Source organism: Bubalus bubalis, chromosome 17 (assembly GCF_019923935.1).
Source record: "Bubalus bubalis isolate 160015118507 breed Murrah chromosome 17, NDDB_SH_1, whole genome shotgun sequence".
NCBI lineage: Eukaryota > Metazoa > Chordata > Mammalia > Artiodactyla > Bovidae > Bubalus > Bubalus bubalis.
In genome coordinates, this window is record NC_059173.1 from 11,647,574 (window position 1) to 11,666,306 (window position 18,733).

The 18,733-nt window shown below is 54.3% G+C and overlaps 1 protein-coding gene across 1 annotated transcript; it reads right to left on the reverse strand.

Annotated features, from left to right (window-relative positions):
* Positions 1-7,864: 7,864 nt before the first annotated feature.
* LHX5 (LIM homeobox 5) lies at positions 7,865-18,463 on the reverse strand. The gene is made up of 5 exons (XM_006053032.4): positions 17,951-18,463; positions 15,695-15,918; positions 14,756-15,033; positions 13,888-14,053; positions 7,865-10,119 (listed from the first exon to the last, which is right to left on the reverse strand). The coding sequence occupies exons 1-5, from the start codon at positions 18,121-18,123 to the stop codon at positions 9,752-9,754; spliced, it is 1,209 nt and encodes a 402-aa protein (XP_006053094.1). The 5' UTR covers positions 18,124-18,463; the 3' UTR covers positions 7,865-9,751.
* Between the last annotated feature and the right edge of the window lie 270 nt (positions 18,464-18,733).

Here is an 18,733-nt window from a genome sequence, read left to right on the forward strand (position 1 = left end):
ATGCAGCGTGTGGGATCTTATTTCTCCAAACAGGGATTGAACCCATGCCCCCTGTATTGGAAGTGTGGAGTCTTAACCGCTGGACTGCCAGGGAAGCCTTCTGACTGCCTGTTTTAACAGCCAGTTATTCTCAGTCTCACCACCCTCTTTTCCTACCACTATTGGAAACTACCAATTATTTTCTCCTGGTTACTGTCCGTCTCCCCCAGTAAAATATCAGCTCAGTGAGGGCTGGTAGCAAATCTATCTTGTTCACATCTGTAACCCAAGGCCCAGGAGGGTGCCCAGTGCATGTTATTTCAACATATATTTTCTGATAACCGAATGAATGAATGAAAAGAAGATTCAGGGAGGCAGGTAGTCTGCTTTCCAGACGTCTGGACAAATTGACTTCAGGGGCTTCGTTCCACCTCCCACCCCCATTTTCCAGATGAGGAGGCTGAGGTCCAAAGAGGGTGAGTAATCAAATCATAGTCACACAGCACAGCCACATCAAAACTAGTCCCAAACTGAAAATCATATGGGGCTGAATGGTTAAGACTCTGGGCTTCCACTGCAGCAGGCACAGATTTGATCCCTGGTTTGGGAACTAAGATCCCACATGCTTCACGATGCGGCCAAAAAATAAATAGATAAGCAATTAAAGAAATAAAAATGGAGAAGTCTCTAGTGACCTGGAATGGGTCTGTAGGGATCAGTTCTCTCTGAATGCACACATTCCTGAAATATCATCCCCAAGCCCATATTGCCAATGAGGGTTGTGCTGGACCTATGCATCATCTTTACTATTACCTAATTCACATGCTTCTTGAAACCTTAAACGCTGTTTAGAAAGAGAATGTTATCACTACGCTAAACGGAGAAACAGTATCACTTCCCGGAATTAGATCTATGTCGCAATAAATAAAAGGAAAAACAAAACGATGCCATTTCCTCGTAGCCAGCTTCTGTTGTGCTGAGACTCCAAGCCTGCCGGCATAAGCAAGCTAGCACCAGAGATTCGCTCTCAAACAATCAGAAGGGCTGAGAAATAACTGAAAAGGCAGTGAGTTACTCAGGAGGCATCAGGCACCAGTTCCTCCTGTGGGTCGGTGTCCTGTTGGTGAAATAATAGTGTGGCAGCATCCCACAATGATGGTGGTTTTGATCACAGGGACCCCCAAAAGGCCTGGGAGGCAGAGTCTTCATCCTGCAATTTCTGAGGGTGAGAAGCAGCTACTGCCTGAGCATCCGCAGCAGGTATGAACACAGGTCCCCAAGTTCTCTACTGGGCAACAGGATTTCTTTTCTTTTTGTAAATGTTATCTGGCCAGTTCTTAGTGTGGCATGCAGGATCTAGTTCCCTGACCAGGGATCGAACCTGGGCCGCCTGTACTGGGAGTGCAGAGTCTTAGCCACTGGGCCACCAAGGAAGTCCCAGCTTCCAGAATTTCTTTTTTAGTGAGGTTGGCATGTTCTGTAGGTGCCCAGATAAATGGTGTTCTTTCCCCCATATACTTTTAACATGAGATGAACCATAACATAAAACTAAGCCTTTTAAAGTGAACAGTTCAGAGGCATTTGTTACCTTCACAATGTTGTGAAAGCACCTCCTCCACCCAGTTCCAAGACATTTTTTGTCACCCGGAAAGGACACCCTGTCCCCACGAAGTAGTCACTGTCCATACCTCTATTCTGTCCAACCCCTGGCAATCACTAATCTGCTTTCTGTCTCTACAATTTACTTGTTCTGGACATTTGGTATCAAAGGAATCAGACAATATGTGGGATTCTGTGAATGGCTTCTCTCACTTAGCACCTTGTTTTCAAGGTTCACCCATGTGTTAGCATGTACCAGCCCTTCATTCCTTTTTATGGCTGAATAATATTCCGTATGGGCTTCCCAGGTGGCTCAGTGGTAAAGAAGCCACCCAACAATGCAGAAGACGTAGGAGACGCAGGTTCCATCCCTAGGTGGGGAAGATCCCCTGGAGAAGGAAACGGCAACCCACTCCAGGAGCCTTCCCTCGGAAATCCCATGGACAGAGGAGCCTGGCGGGCTACAGCCCATGGGGTTGTAAAGAGTTGGATGTGATTGAGCACAGGCACATATAATTTATTTTTTTAAATTGTGTTGTCCTTGAGAGAGTTCCTCTGGAAATTTGTACTTGTTCCACAATTCTCAAAATATTTTTGGAAACCTTTGGAAAGTTCGTTTCTTTATTTTTTATTATCATTTTATTATTGGGAAACCCTTGTGATGACTAGACATCATATCTTTTTTTTTTCCTAGCCATGCCTTGCATCATGTAGGATCTTCCCCAACCAGGGATCTAACCCATGCACACTGCATTGGAAGCACAGAGACTTAACCACTAGACTGCCAAGGCAGTCCCATGAAGGTAGATCTTATTGTGCCCTTTTTATAGATGGCAAAACTAAGGCTCAGAGAGTTTGAGTGGCTGGAATCAATCACACACACTTTCTGGTCTCAAGTTGCTAACAGCCTGGAGATGGAGACACAGACACAACATGGACTGAGAGGTTATAATGCAGGAAGCAGTGAACAGACTGCTCCAGGGGTTCCTGTGGGGGACACTGGTTTGACCAGCTGCTTCATTTTCACTGGGTATGAGTGTGGAAGTGGAGTCTTTGCTGCTTCTGAGCAAAAAGAATATACACCATCAGGTTTTCCTCCAGTAAAAAAAAGGATCATGGAGAATCTGGTGATTCTAAGTGAATGCTTCAAAAAACTGAACACGTGCCCCAGTCTCCTGGGGCTTGTGCCCTCTCTGGTTCTGAAGTTCTGGGGTGGGGCCTGAGATGCCGCATTTCCACCCAGCTCCCAGGTGCTGCTGTTGCTGTTGGTCCACGACCACACTGAGTAACATGGGGCTAGAAGATTTGAATTCAGGTCCCAGCTCTGCCATTAACTCTTGATGGGAACTCGGGCTAGTCTCTTGCCATCTCTGAGCCTCAGTTTCTTTCCCTGCTCACTTGGGGGGGGGCATTGCCCTCATCTGGAACATTCTCTGAGGCATAAAAAATAAGTCATGGTGTCATTTCCTGCGTGCTTGCCTGAAAGCCATGGACACCTGCAGGGGTGAGAGGTTTCCTCCCCAAAGTCCTCCTGGAGCCCATCAGCAGGTGCTGGGGTGGGTCCCCAGCCCTGGCATGCAATGCAGAAAGAGGAGGCCAGAGGCGGCGAGGCCCCAGAGAAGCCGCAGGAGAGGTTTCCGTTCATCACAGAAATGGCCCATTTGCAATGATCGGTTGCCCAGGTGTTAATAACGCTAATGGCATAGGAAGGGTAAACTCGGTCACTTGGCTGAACAGGAGAAATATGCAGAGAAGTGCTTGGGTTTCCATAAATCAGCCGGGTGCAGCGCGACGAGGGAGGCAGGACTTAAAATTCTGGTCAGGAGATGGGTATTCTCATAATCCGAGCTGGAGAGGTAATTTATTCTGTTTATATCTTTTTACTGCACGACAAGGCTTGGGAGCAGGAGCCCTCCACAGCCATTCTGCATTTTAAATATTAGTCCTAAGCACAGTGGGTCAGATCTCGTGCTCCGGCTCCGTGGGGTGTTCATTTTGGGGCTGGAGGACAGAAACGGGGGAGAACATGCACGCCAGGGGCTGGAATACATGTGGGTTCACTGTCCAGTGTTGGCCAGAATTACAGCCTTGGAGCAGTGAGGAAAACATGATGGTCCCCTTTTCCCAGAGCTGGAGGGCACAGCCAGGGGCTGGCTCACCTCCTTACCTGCTCAGTTCAGAGGGGTTTTTCCCCTCCTTTAGGAGATCTTTTATTTTTAAATGACAATAAATACAGGCGATGAAGAGATAGAGGAGATGAACGGATACATTAATGCAGGAGGAAAGGGATGGGGAGGGAGGGAGAGAGAAAGAAACAAGGGCAAACATGGAGAAGCTGGAAGTCCTCTGTCTTTTGACCTTGGTAATTTTCATCGTGCCCTTTGCTCTTCTGGTTGATTTTGTTTAACCCGGCAAGGGGTTTTAAACGAAATCCAGTGAGGTTGCTACCAGTAGGAATTAGCATCATTAGAGTCTTTCTTGAATCTCCTTTTAGAGCAGCTGGCGCGCATTCATTTCATTTCATTCATTCATTCATGTAGTTGCCAGACACAGAGTGAGATCTTATCTGCGCCAGGCAACGTCCTGGGTCCAGGGACAACGTAGGCTTTGGGAGCAATTCTTAATTCAAAACTCGGCTTTGCTACTGCGTGGCTGTGTGACCCCCAGCAGCTCATGTCACTTCTTGAGCCTCAGTCTCCTCATCTGTAGAATGGGGATAACAACACTCATCCTGAAAGGGGTGGAAGATCAAATTAGGCTCCAGATCAGTCTTTTTCAGGCAGATGTCCTGCATGTTTGGGAGACTTGGAAGCAACTGGGGAGCTTAACAAATGTGAAACACCTTTGGCACCACGCCAGAGAGCAGTTCCAGCCATGGGCTGGAGGACGGGGCAGGGAAATTTATTTTTAGGAAGCATAGTCCTCTGAGACAATGGTTGTGGGTGTCCAGGGACAAATGTCCCTCCCCAGCTCTCTTCCTTCTCCACCCAGTCTTCCTTAGGAACCACCTCCCAAATTAAGTGCACCCAAGACCATGACTATGACACCTGCAGGGTCACTGCCAGGAGTGGGGTGGGGGTGGGATTTCTCCTCCCAGAGCCCCTGGGCCCTGAAGGCACTAGGGGAGCTGAAATGAGCTCATGGGAGTGGAGGTGGATTTGAGTTGATTTTGACAAGGATCTCCTTTTCTCTCCTGTCATTCATCATTTAAGGAAGCTGGTGTGTATGTGTGTGTGTGTGCACGCTCACGCGTGTGTGTGTGTGTTGGCAGAGGATGGGAGTGAGGATTGAACCCAAGACTTAGACTTCCCAAACCTTGGCCACAGGATAAATTGCATCTCTCCAACGTGGATGAACCTCCGTCCATAGTTCATCAGGCACTCTATCTATCAGATCTAGTCCCATGGGGATGGATCAAGACCATCCCCATGGAAAAGAAATGCAAAAAAGCAAAATGGCTGTCTGGGGAGGCATTACAAATAGCTGTGAAAAAAAGAGAAGCGAAAAGCAAAGGAGAAAAGGAAAGATATAAGCATCTGAATGCAGATTTCCAAAGAATAGCATGAAGAGATTAAGAAAGCCTTCCTCGGAGATCAATGCAAAGAAATAGAGGAAAACAACAGAATAGGAAAGACTAGAGACCTCTTCAAGAAAATTAGAGATACCAAGGGAATATTTCATGCAAAGATGGGCTCTATGAAGGACAGAAATGGTACGGACCTAACAGAAGCAGAAGATATTAAGAAGAGGTGGCAAGAATACACAGAAGAACTGTACAAAAAAGATCTTCATGACCAAGATAATCACAATGGTGTGATCACTCACCTAGAGCCAGACATCCTGGAATGTGAAGTCAACTGGGCCTTAGAAAGCATCACTACGAATAAAGCTAGTGGAGGTGATGGAATCCCAGTTGAGCTATTTCAAATCCTGAAAGATGATGCTGTGAAAGTGCTGCACTCAATATGTCAGCAAATTTGGAAAACTCAGCAGTGACCACAGGACTGGAAAAGGTCAGTTTTCATTCCAATCCCAAAGAAAGGCAATGCCAAAGAATGCTCAAACTACCACACAATTGCACTCATCTCACATGCTAGTAAAGTAATGCTCAAAATTCTCCAAGCCAGGCTTAAGCAATACATGAACCGTGAACTTCCTGATGTTCAAGCTGGTTTTAGAAAGGGCAGAGGAACCAGAGATCAAATTGCCAACATCCGCTGGATCATGGAAAAAGCAAAAGAGTTCCAGAAAAACATCTATTTCTGCTTTATGGACTATGCCAAAGCCTTTGACTGTGTGGATCACAACAAACTGTGGAAAATTCTGAAAGAGATGGGAATACCAGAGCACCTGACCTGACTCTTCAGAAACCTGTATGCAGGTCAGGAAGCAACAGTTAGAACTGGACATGGAACAACAGACTGGTTCTAAATAGGAAAAGGAGTACGTCAAGGCTGTATATTGTCACCCTGGTTATTTAACTTCTATGCAGAGTACATCATGAGAAACGCTGGGCTGGAAGAAGCACAAGCTGGAATCAAGACTGCCGGGAGAAATATCAATAACCTCAGATATGCAGATGACACCACCCTTATGGCAGAAAGTGAAGGGGAACTCAAAAGCCTCTTGATGAAAGTGAAAGAGGAGAGTGAAAAAGTGGGCTTAAAGCTCAACATTCAGAAAATGAAGATCATGGCATCTGGTCCCATCACTTCATGGGAAATAGATGGGGAAACAGTGGAAACAGTGTCAGACTTTATTTTTGGGGACTCCAAAATCACTGCAGATGGTGATTGCAGCCATGAAAGTAAAAGACGCTTACTCCTTGGAAGGAAAGTTATGACCAACCTAGATAGCATATTGAAAAGCAGAGACATTACTTTGCCAACAAAAGTCCATCTAGTCAAGGCTATGTTTTTTCCAGTGGTCATGTATGGATGTGAGAGTTGGACTGTGAAGAAAGCTGAGTGCCGAAGAACTGATGCTTTTGAACTGTGGTGTTGGAGAAGACTCTTGAGAGTCCCTTGGACTGCAAGGAGATCCAACCAGTCCATTCTAAAGGAGATCAGTCCTCTGTGTTCTTTGGAAGGAATGATGCTAAAGCTGAAAGTCCAATACTTTGGCCACCTCATGCGAAGGGTTGACTCATTGGAAAAGACTCTGATGCTGGGAGGGATTGGGGGCAGGAGAAGGGGACGACAGAGGATGAGATGGCTGGATGGCATCACCGACTTGATGGACGTGAGTTTGAGTGAACTCCGGGAGTTGGTGATGGACAGGGAGGCCTGGCGTGCTGCGATTCATGGGGTCACAAAGAGTTGGACACAACTGAGTGACTGAACTGAACTGAACGTGGATGAAATGCCACTGTGAGCCCATTTCATGGTAGGCATACTGAGGCTCAGAGAGGTGATCCAGTGACCAGCTAGCCAGTCTCCCGGAGCCCAGGGCCCTTGTTCTGTTTTACCCTTATCCCACTCCTAGGTGACCTCTGCTCCCAACCCTCCTGACACACCAACACTCAGAGCTAGAGCCCATGGGGAATCAGCCTCAAGTCCTGATCATGGCCCCAGAGATCACATCCCCCCTGGACTCTGGTTTCTGGAGCTATGCTCTGAGATCTTAATGGGGCTACCCCAGGGTTATTCAAGAGTGGGCCTCTCCTGGAGGCCTGGTGCTCCCGGAGTTACGAGCATGCCAAGGGCAAGTCTACACTCTGTGTCTATATGTGTGTGATCTCTAGTCTCAAAATGAAAAGGAAAAAAAAAAAAAACCAAAAAAATCTGGAAAGAAACGTATCAACTCGTTTACTTGAGATTCCGGGGGATTATCTTTTCTTTCTTCTGCTTATCTGCATTTTCTAGATTTCCCACCACGAGCAAGTAGCATTTGTCTGATAAAGACAAATGTGCTATAAGGAAAGAAAAGAAAGTCAGGTCACCTCGAATTATTCTTGTGATGTCCGCATGAAAGAAGGAGTGACGAGGAGGGCTCTTAGCATGTGTCCATTCCGTGGCGGTTCACTCCCCACCAACTACCAGTCCCCTTCCTTTTCCTGCTGCTGCTAAATTGGGTAAGCCCCTCCCCACCCTAAGCTTGGGAGAAAAGACGTCCAAATGCAGGACCCTCTTCCATCTATTTTCTCTCCTCATCTGTTTTTCTCATCCTACAGTGTTTGAGCTGCAAATGAATGAAGTCATAGAAAGGACTCCCTCTAGTCCCCACTTTTGAAAGTAGGGAAACTGAGGCAGAGAGAGGGAGAGACTTGTCTTTAGGGAGTAGCCTCAGACCCATTAAATCTCAAGAACTCCCTTCCACCATGCTGATTTACCAAAGGACCCAAGCAGGCACTGTGTTAAGAATTGCAGGACAAACAGCCTTGTTCTCCCTGCGGACATTTCTGTCCTAACACAGCCTTGCAGCACTGGACCTACTAGCCTGCTTTTTTTTTTTTGTCCGCACCACTAGGCATGTGGGATCTTAGGTCTCTGACCAGGGATCGAACCTACGACCCCTGCAATGGAGATGTGGAGTCTTAACCACTAGACTGCCTGGCAAGTCCCAACCTACTTTTTGTTTGTTTGGTTTTACCTGGAGGAGTAATGAGTGAAGTTCGAATTGCCCTGGTGATAAATAAGTCACACACCCATTCAGTCATCAAATATTTTGAAGGCCTACTATGTGCCAGGCTGGCTGTGTTAGATCAGGGTATTACATAAAACTGGGGGAGATACTATTGGTGCATCATAGCTGTCCAAAAAAAAAAAAAAAAGGCAGGCATCTTCCTTACCTGTTAGTTGCCAAAAGAACCCCTCCCATCACCCTGCTAGATGAGAGGTCTTTGCATCCATCAAGTCTGGTTTATGTCAGAAACAAGAACCAGAATAGTTCCATTAATTCAGAGTGACTGAAGACAGAGGCAAAAAGGAAAAAAAAAGAAAAAAGAAAACCACACAGCATGGAGGGAAAAAAGAATTTTTTATTATTAATCTTTCTTTTTAAAAAAGTTGATTTTTTTTGTGGGTTTTTTTTTTTTTTTTTTTTGCCTTTTTTTTTAGGTAAACCTCTTTCTGGCTCCCCTCCCCCACTCTGCCCACCCTCCTCTTAAAAATATAAAAATGTCCAACCCCAGATAACTAGTGTACAATAAATAAACAGTAAACACAAAAACATACTTTATTTGTTTCTTCTTTATACAAAATAAGGAAACTAGAAGCGTTCAACTTCCAAAAAAGTATAATACTGTACATCCTGACCGCCCAGCCTCGAAGGACCTGGGCACGGAGGGTGGTCTGTGGGCCAGAGCCCAGAAATCCTGGCGCCTTGCCCAAGCGGGTGCGCAGGATGGGCAAGTGTTTGAATCTGGCCTGGACCCCCGGGCTCAAAATAAATGTCAAAGGAAGGAAGAGGTGGGGGGTCTGGCCCTGGGCTGGTCATGTCCGGACCGCTCCCATCTCTTCCTAGAAAAGCTGATCGTGATCATCGAGGTTGACCACCAGGGGGCGCGAACGCGCAGGTGGAGCTGTCTTCCAGTGACCCCCCCACCCCTACCCGCCCCCCATTCAAACATGTTTCTCACTCTTTCCATCTCTGCTGGCTCTCTCCCCATCTTCTAACTCATTCTGCTCCCTTTCCTCACTCCCTTCAATCTCTCTTTTTCTTATCTTTTTTTTTTTTTTTTTTAAGACGGGAAAGCAGAGTGAGAAATACGATTACAAAATGCCAGTCGGATTCCAGGGAGGGGGGGGAAAAAGAAATCGTCTCCATCCCTTGGCGTCAGCCCTCTCTTGGACCAAAGAGGTGGTGTGTCGGTTGGGGGAGAGGTCGGGGGAAGCCTAGAGCGTGCTTGAAATCTCTTGACCCTCCGGAGTTAACACTTTGGTCCCAAGAAATCGCTCGCAGCTGCCGGGAGACGCTGGCAGGGGGTTCCCGGAGAGGCCGCGGTGGGAGGATGGAGATGGGGGGCGGGGGGCGGTCCTCCTCCTTCGCGCCCAGCCGAGAAGCAGCTGCCGGTTGAGTTCGGACTCGATAGAGAGCGAGCGAGCTTTGTCCACGTTGGGCGTTTTGGTTTAGGGAGGCTGCGTCCGGGCTGAGGTTGGGGGCGGGGGGCGGCGGGGGCCGGCCGGGCGGGTCCCCGGGGCCAAGCGCGGGGGAGCGGCCCGGCCCGGTGGCCTTACCATACGGCGGCCTCGTTGAGCTCAGGGTTGGGGTGCGACAGGGGTCCGCTGTAGCCGCTGGTGCCGCTCATGGGGAAAGGGGGGCTGGGGCCGCCGCTGAACACCTCGCCCGGCATGGGGTGCAGCGAGCCAGGCAGGCCCGGCTCCGGGCTCGGCGTGTCGGGGTGCGAGATCATGTCGGTGAACCTGGGGTTGTCGGCGGCGTGCGGGCCAGCGATCGGCGGCTCCAGTGCGCCCAGCGGCGTCGATCCGGGCCCCGAGGCGGCCAGGAAGCTCGAATCGGCAGGGGACTGCGCCTGCGACGGCGGGCCGTGCGCAAAGAAGTCATAGTTGCCTCCGGGCGCGTAGTAGTCTCCTTGGTAGTCTGCGGAGGGGACAGGGCGGCAGAGGGGAGAGTGAGAGATGGGGAGGTCGCTGAGGAAGGACTCAAGGGGTCTGGGGGAGGAGATTCGGGGGAGGGGACCCAGGGAGACCAAGGGCAGAGAGGTGCAGATGCGGCTGGGGCTGGCGGGACAGGACGTTCATGGGGACCACGCGACACAGACTCGAGGTTAGAGAAAGACCCGTGGAGAGGCAGGCCAGAGGGGCGGAAGGCCAGACTCGGAGTTCGTGCTGGGGAGACAGACACCAGTGAGATGCAAAGGCTACAGTCTCAGGAGCTGGGAGAGACTCAGGGACGATGAAGGACACACACCTTTCAACATCAGAGGTTCCCTGACACAGAGACGGAGAGGAGACAGAGGTCACGGGGGAAGCTCAAGAGACAGAGGATTCCAGACAGAGCCTTAGAGCTGGCGAGAGATACACAGACAGCGCGAGGCACTGGACAACTGCCAAATAAAGAGACAGGGAGAGATCGGTAGGACCGCACGCAAGTAAACACCCCAGACTCAGAGTCCGTGGGAGGCAAGAAAAGAGACTCAGTCACTGAACCCACGCCTGAGATAGACACCCGGGGTTATTCGAGTAAAACAGAGATAGTTCAGGAGCCGGAAAGGGAAAGCTGAGGCGGCTGTGTGTTTAGAGACGCAGAAAAAACCCGGGGAGAGACCCAGAAACAAGAGAGGTGGGGAGAGACAGAGGCGTCCAGAGGCGCGCGAGATGAGTCAGACAGAGGGCCAGGGCCACGGGGGCTGAGAGACCCAGGAGCTGAGAGACCCGGGCAGGGAGGCAGAGATTGCGGAAAGAGACCTGAAGGTGAAATGGTTGCGATCGGGCGGCGACCCAGCCCGGGAGAAGCGCAGCCTGAGTGCAGTGGCGCTGGCGAGCTCGGCCCCGGCCGCCGAAACCTGGCCGCGGACCATGCCAGGCGGCCTCAGAGCCCTCTCCTTCCCTGCGCCGAGCCCCCATCGTCTATTCCGGTGAATGTGGGGCTCCGACCGGTTGCCCCGGCCTCATCTGGCCAGGAATGGAGAAAGCTCAGCCCCAGAGATTTGGGGAGGTGGGGGACGATAAGAACACTCGCCGGGCCACGTCTAGAGATCCTTGGGGTAAAAGTGCGCCTTGGGGTAAAAGCTGTGTCCGCCGGGGTGGGGTTGCCAGGACTCCCAAAGTTTTGGGGTATTGGGAACATTCAGCCCTTTTACTAATCTGGTGATAGCTATTGGCTCTCTCCGCGGAAAAATGCACAAATTCGAATTTTGCCCACAAATTCGGGGAGCGCAGTGGCTCCAGATTACACGCCCGCCCATTCTCGACAAAGGGTTTCTGAGTAAATTCCGTGACCTCCTCCTAAAGCCCCCTTCCCTAAGCCCTTCCGAACAGAGGACAGAGCCCCTTTCCCTCCCCCTCGGGTCGCCCCCTGAAAGAGTGGGGCGTGGGACCCCACGAAAGGAGCACCCTTGACAATAACCCGCTTTGGGCGGAGGGAAAACCAGCGCGCCCGGAAGCCGAGGTCTCTTCAGCAAACCCACGCCTCCTGTTTAGGGCCGGGGTGTGTCGCGGGGGCTAGTGCTGGACTCCCCCTGTCGCCCTCTTCCCTCCCCAAACCCTCCTTGACATCAGTCCAAATGGGGAGTGTCTGGAGGCGGGCTTGGAGACGGTTTAGGCAACAGCCAAAACGGTCGCCAATTACTTTTTAAAAACCACTCATTCCATTCTCCCCGTAAGTGAAGAGAAAGGTTGGAAGCGGCGAATTTGGGGCCCCTAAGGGACGGCGATGGGGGACGGCCACGGTCCGTAGCGATCCGGCTAGCCAGCGAGGGCCTCGGCCCCCGCGCGGAGCGCGCCGCCTCCGCCCATATGGCGGCCGGGCCGGAGGTAATTGGAACAAACGCCGTCTGAAAAGGGCACAAAAGCCGCAGCTGGGGCTTTGTCCCCGCTCCCACGGGGAGCCGCCGGCCCCGCCGCCCGGCCCCTTTCTCGCCCGCTGCCGGCCGCCGCCACCGGGATCTCCCAGCGCGGATTAGGCGGGGCTGCCTCCCTGGGGCTGGGGGGTCCGAGGCCGTCCCCCCACCCATTCCGGGGAAAGAGGGGCCCCGCGTGTCCAGGCCCCACCCTATCCAGCAGACATGGGGGTAGAAGAGGCGGTCAGATTGGTAGGAGGCACGCTGGTCCTGGGGGAAACCTTGGTTAATTACCCAGGAGGGGAAAAATTCCGGACTGGCACCGCCCGCCAACCTCCCTGCGCCGGGCGGAGATTTTGCGCGCAAGGAGGCAAAGATAGGTGAAGACAGTCGGTGAGTAGACGCCCCAGGACAAGTCCACTAGGCCGACTCCCTTTGGCGTCTGTACCTGCCCTGCCATCTCAGTCTCTTCCCTAAAAGCACATCACCATTTTTCAGCCACAGTTTTTGAGGACCCTGGCCGGGCCAGAAGAGCTAACCTGCCAGGCCTGTGGATAAAACAAAGCTGGTAGAGGGTGCTCTTATTTTCCGTCCTGGGTCTGCCTGGGCACCGGGATCCTGGCCCTGCCCATCCACACTGCCACCCAGCTGACTTTTCTAAAAGAAGTCACCTCTCATCAATCTGGGTTACTAGGGCCACCCCCTTCCCCCGACTGGGTGCAGCAGAGATCCCTCTCAGGCAAAGGCATTCCTGGGGGCTCCCCAAATTCAGAGGCTCAGAAGGAGAGATGCCTTCCTTGAGCCCACAAGTCTGGGATGCGCAGTACGGGTGAGTCAGTCCAATAGTGCCCCGGAGCAACTGGGTCTCAACAAAATCCGAGGTGAGGGAGTCAGGAGAGGTCACCCAGGAGAGGGAAGTGAACGCAGAGGGGAGAAGGGAGGATGGAAGAGAGAAGGAGAAAGGGAAGAGGTGACTAAGAAGAGAGTGGACCCAGGCCTGAGCCTGCTAACAGGAACAGAGGAATTCTCCTGGGCCATGCTGGGCTCCTTGCCTCCTGTAGCCTTAACTGAGAGTGGATAACTGGGTTGGCTCAATTCTTGCTCCCCCCCCCACCCCTCCCCCAGTCCTGATGAACCCTGGTGTTCTTGCAGCTGGTGGGTGGGCCAGAGTCCTAGTCCAGCAAAATCTGCCCAACTGCCGGGCATCTGGGCTAAACGGTCCAGATGCTGTGTGCACGGTCCCTGAGGTCAGAAAAGGAGATGCTGTCTTGAAAGATAGCGAGGGGGTGACCCCAGGGGACCCCTGACCCCTCCATCCATACTGTTGGTGCTGCCTGCCAGGGCCTGCTTTCCTGCTGGTGCCAAAATACGCCAGGCCAGCCTGTGGGCCAGGGCGGCAGAAGGTTGTGTTTCAGGCTGGGGTGGGGTACACGCTGAGTGCTTGACCTGGAGAGTGTCAGAGTGTCTGTCAGTATACCCAGGGCGTGGGGTATACCTGTGTTGGTTGTGGGTGATCACGTGCCTAGCCGTGGCTTTCCAAGGTCTCTGAACTCGTGTGCGTCCTGCGTGGTGAGTGTGTCACTGCTTGTCTCACATGTTTATCTGTGGGTATCAAGGCATGGGTGAGTGAACGCTTGTGTCTGATTTTCTATCCAGAAAGTATCTGAGCGTGGGTCTGCCCCTGTTGATGCGTGTCTCTTAAGGTGTGTTCATGATTGTGTATGTTTTTCGTGGGTAGAAAGGAGGAAGGGGTCCCCCGGGCACCCCAGATCGCAGGGATCCAGGCCTGCACTCTCAACCAGCACTGACCTAGGTGTGGGGCACCACGTCCAAGGCGGGGTGCTTACCTCCGTAGTAGGTATACGGAGTGGACCCCAACATCTCCGACTCGTCCAAGCGACCGCCCAACGGACGCATGCGCCTCGGACTCCGGAAGAAGGCGTGTCTCCGGGCGCCCAGGGCGCTCAGCTGTTTCATCCTGCGTTCTTTGGACCGTCGGTTCTGGAACCACACCTGGGATAGAGGAGGGAGCCGTGAGCTCTGATCTGGGTCCCCTTCTTTCCCTGCCCGGGCCGCCCCTGCTGGGTCCTAGCGCCTCCTTCGCACCAAGAATGCCCTGAGCTGGAGGGCCGGGCCGGATTAGACCCGAGGGGTGGAGAGGGGCCTCGGCGAACCAGCCAAGGGTGAAGGATTTTGCGGACCCGTGGGGCGACTCATAAAGAGCTGGGCTTCCTGGTCCTTGGCCCGTCCGCAGTGTGACGGCTTTATAAAGGCCTCCCGCCCGGCAAGGCGCTGGTCTCTGCCCCTCGCCTCCCCAAGCCGGGCTCTGGCCGTTTGTCTGTCTGCCCTCGCGTCGGGCGCCCGGAGGGAGCACGCGGAGAACAAACAGCGCCTCTTCCTCTGCTCAGAGGATGGGAGGAAGGGAAAGGTCCCCGTACTCCCGCGAGGCTTAAAATCTTCCTTGAAAGGGGTGAGGGGCGGGAATCAGTGAGGTGAAGTGACCCGCCCAAGGTGGCACCAATGGAAGACAGCAGGGCCAGGCTGGATCTTCCGGCTAGGAGTGTGACCAGCGGGCCCCGACCTCCGGCGCACCGCCTGCCCTTGCGCCGAACTCGGCGCGCTCTTAGCCAAGGAGGCTGGGCGCGAGGCTCCTCCGAGCTTCCCTGCTCGCGGACGCAGCGGCGCTGGGGAGGGGTGGCCCGGCTCGGGCCGCACCTGGATGACGCGCATGTTGAGGCCGGTCTCCTGCGCCAGCTGCTCGCGGATGTGGCGCGTGGGCTTGGGCGTGGCGGCGAAGGCGGCCTTGAGCGTCTCCAGCTGCTTGGCTTTGATGGTGGTGCGCGGGCCGCGCCGCTTGGTGCCCGAGTTCTGCTCCTCGTTCTCGTTGTTGGCCGTCTCCTTGTCCGACGACGTCGAGTTGTCGGTCTCCTTGGGATCGTCCTGGAGTGGATCCTGGAGGTCCGGGGACAAGCTGCGGTCCGTACAGGACGACACTGCGGGCGGACGCAGCGGGAAGGGAACCGGACGTCAGCGGCGGCCCGAGACCTCTCTAGTCGGGTAGAGGGTTCTCGGCGGTCCGGGCCACCACCAACCGCGGCGGATTTCCCACCCCAAACCCGTCGCAGCCCCTCCCTCCAGGCGGGGCCGGGCCTTCCGAGGGGCCCTTCTCAAGCCCTCCCAGCACTTCCCAGCCAGCGCTTGCGAAAGGGGGAGGCGCGCTCTTGGGAGAGGGGACGCGAGGATGGTCCTGACCCCCTCCTGGCCTGGGATCTTCTTTTCCCACCTCTCCTTCCTGCAAACCCCCAATTACTATCCTCACTATGCAGCTAGAAATTAGCAGGAGCTGAAAAGACTCGGAAAGGGGAAACTGCGCGGCTCCAAATTGGAAGAGGAGGAGGAGGACCGCTTGTACAAGAATTGGAGGAGGGCAGGGGAAGAGCAGGCGCGGGAAGTATCCTGAGAGGCTGGCTGCCAGCGCTGCCCCTGTTCGCCAGCCCCCCACGGCCCCTCCGTGTGCCTTGACCTCGGAGTGGAGAGCTCTGAACCCGGGCACCACCTCCAGGCCGCGGGGCGGGGGAGGGGGAGGGGGAGGGGGGCGGGGCACAGTGGGGAGGGCGCTGGGGCCTGGGCCTGGGAGGGACGAGGGCCTCCTACCGGAGTTGAGGCTGCCCTCCTTGAGGCTAGAGGAGCTCAGGTAGTCGTCCTTGCACACGAACTTGTTCTCGTCGATGACGTAGAGCTCCTCGCCGGTGGACAGCTGCTTGTTGCAGACCATGCAGGTGAAGCAGTTGAGGTGGAAGACTTTGCTGCGGGCCTTGCGAACCAGGTCGCTCGGTGAGATGCCTTGCGCACAGCCCGCACACTTGGTGCCAAAGCGCCTGCAGACGGACACGGCCTGTCACCTGAGGCCAGCCCAGTGTCCCATCCTCCCCAAGCCCTGACCTCCTCCTGCCCCACCCTAGCTTCTGAGAAGCCTGCATTTCCATGTCTGTCAACAGGAGATCCCTGTCCTGTCCTCCCTGGCCGGAAATGCCAGACAGGAGACAAAACACACTGGACTGTGCCTGGGTGGTTGGGTTCATTTGAACTCTGCTGGGCTTCTGGTAATGGGTGCAGCCTTCAGCTGAGGAGAAGGCCCAGAGCACCCCAAGTCGTGCTCTTCCTCCTCCCCTACCCCTACCAGATCCTCCCTGGGATGCTCCAGGCAAACTCTGCTCTCGAGGTCAGGGAGGATTTTAAAGCCAGGCAGGCTGGGTTGGGACCACTTCTCGGCTTTGCCTTCTGGATCCTGAACAGTCTGCTAAGATCCAGGTGGGGTCAATCAGCCTGGCTGGTGGGTCCTAGCAATGGAGCACGGAGGGGGGACCCTCTCCTGAGCTGAACCTAAGCAGGAAGGAGAGAGCCTCTACTGATTCCCAGCACTGTAGACTTTCCAGGCCCTGCTCTGGGCCCCACTGGAGCTGGTCAAGGGCCTGCGGGCTCTGGAAGGCAGGGACTGGGCCTCCAGGTCCCCAGATCCCAGGCCCTGGCAGGCAGGGGAGGAGGATATGTGATCAGAAAGCAGTCCTAAACCTGCATGGCCAGAACTCGGATCTCTCCAATGCCTCCTTTTCTGTGTTCCCTGTCTAAATCCTCTTATTTCTTCTAGGAGCGCTGGGAGTCGGCGGCCTCCCCTGAAATGGATGGTGCAGACCAGCACAGGGAGGTGTGAGGAGAAGGGGGAGCAGTGAGGTGCCGGGGGAGAGAGGGCAAGGGCCCAGGACTCTGGGGCCCCAAGTCTGCTCACACCCACGTCTCTAAACAGGGTGAATTTGGGTGACGTTGATGTAGTGAGGGCATTAGGAGCCATAAGTCACTTTTGGCCTTATCCGGCAGCATAATTGGCCATATGCACCTTATCAAAAATCATTAGGTGCTTTGCAAGCACCACCACATTAGGGGCCTTGGGCCTCTGGGGCCGGGGAGTTTACACGTGTAAAGGCGCGACTGACATTTTCTCCTATTCAAATTCCCCAGTGCCAGCCACCGGGGGCCAGTGAGCAGCCTTTCTGCACAGCGTTAATCATGCCCCCCTCTTCTCTCTGCGCCTGGAATTCGCACTCACAAAGCCAACTCTGGGCGCCCGTGGGGAAGCGGGCCAGGCCCAGCGGCCAAAACCCCCACAGCCTTCCAGGCCAACCCTCAACATTTCTCAGCTAGGAAACCGAGACTTAGAGAAGTGATGTCTGTGATCTGCCTGAGGGCCCGAGTGGGCAGCAAGGGTAGACCCTGCAGGTCCTGATTCCAGCTTCATTTCATTTGAACTTTCAACAGAAGAGAAAATGTTTAAGGAGTTTGAGGCCAATGGGGGGTGGATGCGGATGGGGGGATTGAGGAGAAGATTCCCTTCCCATCACCAGAGGAGACCTTTCTGGCTGAGCCCCCTCTGGGGCTGGGAAGTTTCTGTTTGTCCAGAAAGGCCCGGGGAACCCTACCTGCCCGGAGCCCAGCCTCTGGACAGCCCACACTCTGCCTGGTGGGAGAAGCCCTCAGCTGTCCCTAACTTCGCCAAAATCCTTAGTCTCTCAGAACCCGGCTGAAAGCTTCCACCCTGGGGTGGTGCCGGCTAGGAAGGGGCAGAGACGAGTGTGGAGCAAGTTAGTCAGGCTTCCTCTCCCTGCCCCACCGCCGATCCAAGCCGGCCTGGAAAAGCCAGCTAGAAGCAGCCAGCCGCGTTCTTCTCACTCCGCCTGGGTTCCGGCCCTTGCTGGACCGAGGACAGCAAGAGCTTGCTGGGTGAGCCGGCTCCCCACTGAAGCTGGTGAGACCGGGAGGTTGGGGTGGGTCTCTCCCGTTCCCCGGTGCCCCAACGGAGCGCGCGCGGGGCGGGCGCTCGGGCAGCAAGCAGGGGCGTGAGCACGGGCCACTTACCTGAAGAAGTCATTTTTGCAGTAGAGCTTGCCCTCGCGTGAGAAGCACTTCTCCGAGAGGTTGGTCTTACACTCGCAGCACTGAACGCATTTGATATGCCACGCGCGGTCCAGCACGTTCAGCAGAAAGCGATCGAGGATGGGCCGCTCGCAGCCGGCACAGTGCACCATCATAGCCCCGCGCCCCGGCGGCTCGGGCCGCCTCGACCTCCCTTTGGGCCCCCGGCCCTCGGGCCCCCCGGCCCCGCCGCTGTTCTCTGCCTCTCCTCTTGGCCGCCGCCGGGCGAGTCCGGTCCGAACCAAGACTCAGCCGGTCAAGTCCTCGGGTGATTCCTGGGCCTGGCGCTAGGCTGCCCGCGGTGGGGTGGGGACTGGTGGCGTTCACAGTCTCATGCCCCGGGCCGCGCGCCTCAATATATCTTGGGTGGCTGCTGGCCTCGGCTCTGCCGAGCGGCTTTCCCCGGTGGCGGAGGCGCCGGCACTTTCCCCCACTTTCAAGCGGTCCCGATCCTCATCTTTGTCTGGCCGCCGCCTAATTCGCGCATCCTTATTCAGATTTGGTGACGTGGCGAGGCACGTAGGGGGCCCAGCGGCCAATGGGCTCGCGGTGGCCATGGCAACCTCTTAAATTTATAGCATATCTAAATTGGCTACAGCGTTGCGGTCCGGACAGAGCAAAAAAAACAAGGCATCAGTATTGTTGAGTATTAGCTTGTACCTGGTTCGGAGGCAAAGTAAGTATTTACCTTCCAGTTTGGGGCTAGGGGCTGGGGGCCGCGCGATC